Source organism: Ipomoea nil, unplaced genomic scaffold (genome assembly GCF_001879475.1).
Source record: "Ipomoea nil cultivar Tokyo-kokei standard unplaced genomic scaffold, Asagao_1.1 scaffold2219, whole genome shotgun sequence".
NCBI classification, from domain to species: Eukaryota; Viridiplantae; Streptophyta; class Magnoliopsida; order Solanales; family Convolvulaceae; genus Ipomoea; species Ipomoea nil.
The window spans coordinates 896,193-901,036 of NW_017618647.1; the positions used below are offsets into that span (position 1 = coordinate 896,193).

Below are 4,844 nucleotides of genomic sequence, written 5' to 3' on the forward strand. Positions count from 1 at the left end.
AATATATACTAAAAGTACATTATTTGTGTATTAAATGTACATTATTTAATTACATACAAAATAATGTACTTTTTTTTTTTGTTGAATACTTTCATTATTTAAATAATGTCTTTTATATATGTATACAAATAATGTATTTTTATTTATGGTCTACATAGTTATGTGAACCATAATTCACATAATAATAATTGTTCCAAAATTATATGGTCCACATATATTCTTGATGGGCCAAAATCAAGTCTAACCCATCAATTAAGCAACCCAATTAATTCAAATAGTCTGGTCCAACTGAATTAAATCTTTCTTCAATTTGAGTTGATAAATCCAATACCCAATTAGATATAGTAAATATTTATTGGGTCATTTAATATAGTCAACCCAAATAAATAAATCTTATCTTAGTCAAATTAAAATAATTAATTATCACCAAGGCCCAATAGTACACAAATCAGATCGACCATTTAAAATTTGTATACTTACCTTTCATACTAATTAACTATTATAATCTCAATAACTTATTTCCGAGCATCCAAACAATATAATTAATATCCAAAACAGTTTCTTTTTCCATAAATTTAAATTCAATTCATCCTCAAATTTTATTTTATTTTCATTCCCGAGCCAAATAAGCTATTATTGTCTCATTTTCTCTGTATTAGAAAAATAAAATACAAAAAACTCATATCTAAAAAAGATGGAAAATCTACTCTGATCTGCTTGAACAATCCAACAAAACTTGTGATGGAAACCACAAACAGGAAACTCTATCAAATCAGCAGCTTGGTAAATCATTCGGCGGAGGAAGTAAGCATTGCGAAGGATGTTGGCCGCCATTCACAACCAAACCCATAGCCAGCCCCCATGTCGTGTGTTCTTCAAGGTGGCAATGTATGAACCACACCCCGGGATTATCCGCCACCACCCTAATTGCCGCCCATCCCCCCACCGGCACCGCCACCGTGTTCCTCTCCGGCGGGTCCACCAGGTTGTACCCTGCCGGATCCTTCGCCACGTCAAAGTTCCCGAACCCCCTCCCCACAATGAAGAAGTTGTGTCCATGGATGTGAATAGGATGGTTCTCCGGGTTCAAGAAATTGGTGTCCTGTAACACCATCTCTAACCTCGTACCGTATGCCACGACAAGCAGCCGTGTCCCGAATTCGGTGTTCATGTTTTCCGCCACGGGATCCACCCCGGTGTAGTTGAACGGGTGGGGTGGGTTCTCTGGGAAGTTGGGAGAGAAGAGAGAGGTGCTGAGATTCCTGTAATGCGATTCTAGGATCGACATTGAAGGTTGTCTAACGAACGACTGGTTATTCATGGACGCGTAGAATTTCTTGTCTCTGTAACCTTTGCAAGTTTCATTCGCCGGACAATCTTGCAGGTTCAGACTGATCGTCGTGATCACGCGCCTGTCGATCTTCTTCGGCACCTTACACGGGTAATACTTCGATCCGAGGCTACGTAAATTGCCGGCAAACTTTGTCGCGAATTTAGTGTCGGTCATTTCAGGCAGATTGGAAGGCAGATCGTAATGGCGTTTTCCGGTAAGGGCATTATTATTTTTATTATTATTATTGTTGGGTTTGTAATTAAAGAAGCCGATTGTGGTGGAATTGTCGAAGGGGAAAACGGAGGTGAGATAAGGCCGGGCGGCCATGACAAACGCGCCGCCATTAGGGCCGTGGGGATCTTGATTTGCCGTTAGCAGGACGTTTGTTGTCTGTCCAGGGGTGAGCATTATGGCAGTGGTGGTGAAGGGCTTTGTATAAACGGCGTCAATTTCCACCACCGTTAGTGTATGGTTTGCGACGGCGAAGAAGAGCTCGTCGTTGAGTGCTGCGTTTATGATTCTAAGCAAATATGTTTTTCCTTGTTCGATTGTCTCCACGAAAGTATCTACAAAATTGATTGTCAACAAAATAATATTAAAAAATTATAATTAAGATTATAGAGTTAATTCCATTTTTAGTCTTAGATTTATAGGTGATTGACAATTTACTTTTAGTTTTTTTTTTTTTTTTTTTTTTTTTTTTTCAAAACATTCATTTTTGATCATCTGTCAACAAAACAGTTTAAATTTTGTCAAATACAAGAGCATTTCGGTCTTTAATTATGATATTTTTCCAAAACATAAACATAAAAAATATAGCGGATCAACCTACTTTGTATAAAAAAGATCAAAATGTCCTTGTATTTAACGACAATTCAATGATTTTCTTGACGGAGGACCAAAAATGGTCATGCTACGACAATAATATTAGGACCAAATGAGGATGTTCTGATAAAGGATTAAAAGTGGATTGTCACCTATAAATCTAGGACCAAAAATGAAATTAACTCTAAGATTATATAAACATGATTAATTTTTAACCTTAATTAATTAGTTAATTACCTTTGGCAGAACAAGGATACAAAGGTCCTGGAAGGCCATTGATGGTATAAGCATCTGAGGAATTAGGGCCGCTGCCATATAACATCATGTCATTCTCAATTGCTTCAACATCTCCATTCCACCACTCACCTATCACAATAATATTTCAAATCATTAGCAAGTTTATAAAGGTAAGTCGGATGGTAAATATAATAATATCAGATTCAATTTTAGTCCTTTATGATCTTATTAACAAAAAGAAATTTAAAGAATCGAAATATATTAAGAAAAAATTGTATACCGAATATAATGGGAATATCATGTTGAATTTTGGTTGAAAATGGATAAGGCAAGCGAGCGTAGATGATGAAGGCACCATGGACACTTGAACGTTGCCATCCAAGATGGGCATGCCACCATAGGGTTCCTCTTTGATTAATGATTTTGAATTTGTAAGTATAAGATCCGCCAGGTCTAATAGGACACTGTGTAATATAAGCTGGACCGTCAGCCCAAGCCGTTCTTATCTGTCTAACACCATGCCTATTTCACAATCACACAAAAAGGCCGGGGAATATATTATATTTAGCAATAATTAATTCAACACATGCTTTTTTTTTTTTTTTTTTTGAAAGTTACTGGCTCTATTACATTGTAGTATCTGTTCATATACTTTCTCAACCTACTAAAACACAAAGAACCAATAACGCCTCCACTGAGGCTCGAACTTATAATAATCTTCCAAATGGAAGTCCAACCCGAATACCATTGGACCACATAGTCCTGGTAATTCAACACATGCTAATTAGAAAAATATTTAAATATGATTTTATGTGAAGATCAAATTGATTGCCAAGTTGCATATAATTAAGAAAACTATTTCATAACACTTTAATTAAACTCATTGCTCTACATAGATTTAGGAGTCATCAAATATTACATCCACCTTGGAATTGAATTGACCTATGTCTATATAGTTGACCGTGTATCATGTGACATATATATCTAGCTGCAGCTTATATTATAAAATCATGTCAAATAATTAAATAAAATTGTCTGATAAAATAAGTTTTAACTTTTGCTTTAATCTATCATAAATTAAAATTACTCAAATAAATAATTACCAGTGGAGAGTAGTGTTTCTTGCAACCCGATTAGTGACTTTAACCTCAACATTGTCACCTTCATGAACTATGATGGTTGGCCCTGGATATTCTCCATTTATGGTTAGCACTTCCCTCTTATGGCACAAACGTTCTACACCCTTCCACTCCACCTAAAAAAGATATCGATCAACACAAAATTATCATACTTATTTAAGGTCTACCATTTATCTATAAAGATGACCACAGTTTGGATCGAGCTGTCCGATTCGAACCAGATCATATACTATAGAAACTAAATCAAAATCTAAAAGATTTTGGATCCAGTTCGAGAATATTAGGGATCGGGACAGCCGGTTCAGGTTCAAAACATGTCGGTTCAGATTTTGATAGATTGATTAAAATTAAAACGACTAATTTATTTCTATAAAGATATGTAGGTAACTTAGTCTTGGTAAAATTAAGTGTAAATTCAATTTTTATTTTTTTATTTTTTTGTTTAACTTTAAAGTTTATATAACCATTTAAAAAAAAAATCATAATGATTTTTTTTTTTAAAAAGTGAAATTAATTGTTGAATTTAGTCTGTTTTAAAAATAGAAATTAGAAATTTGAAAAAAAAAAATTCAAACTTGAACGAGAACCTTCCTAAAAAGTTTTTATTTTGACTCACTATTTTTTGAACTCGAAAATTATTGATTCAGAACTGGAACAGAACTGTAGTCATTATCTACGTAGCTTTAATAATAAGACAACAAAAAGTAGAATTCTATATCAAACACAAGACAACCGTACTTATGACACGATGACAAAAAATTTATAAAAATAGGAAATAAGGAATTAAATAGAATGAAATTAGAAGACTTACATTGAACGTAAATTGTCTCGTTGTTGATGAGAAAGAAGATGGCAGTGGTGACAAAACTAGTAAGACTATGCCAAAGATTATTGATAGGTTGTGGGGGCTTCCCATTTATATTACAAGCTAAGAGGATTATATATGACTAAAATTCAAGACTAAAGATAGACTAAAGAACACGCATATATTATTAATAATGATATACCTCTTATCAGTTCTCTCTGCCTTGACTAATGGCTAGTTGCAACTCCATGAAACCTCATATATATATAGAGTGCATGTTCCTCTCTTGTAATTGAGTTACTTGCAAATGTGGTCAAAATATATAATAGGAAAAATAGTCTTTTCGTCCTTACATTTATATGAAATAGCAATTGTTAACATGATCATTATTAATCTTAATTTCAATTGTTCACGATGTTGATAATTTTGGACTCTCACAACTAAAATGGTTAGTCTATTAAAGTACCTATTAACGTACAGGTCGAAGTTAAGCTAAGAACCAAAA

The 4,844-nt window shown here is 33.9% G+C and overlaps 1 protein-coding gene across 1 annotated transcript; it reads right to left on the reverse strand.

Annotated features, from left to right (window-relative positions):
- Positions 1–603: 603 nt before the first annotated feature.
- Positions 604–4,461, reverse strand: LOC109150226 (laccase-1). Its single transcript, XM_019298143.1, has 5 exons — positions 4,346–4,461; positions 3,499–3,650; positions 2,676–2,917; positions 2,396–2,524; positions 604–1,899 (listed from the first exon to the last, which is right to left on the reverse strand). Exons 1-5 carry the CDS (start codon positions 4,448–4,450, stop codon positions 773–775), a joined length of 1,755 nt encoding a protein of 584 aa, XP_019153688.1. The 5' UTR covers positions 4,451–4,461; the 3' UTR covers positions 604–772.
- Positions 4,462–4,844: the final 383 nt, after the last annotated feature.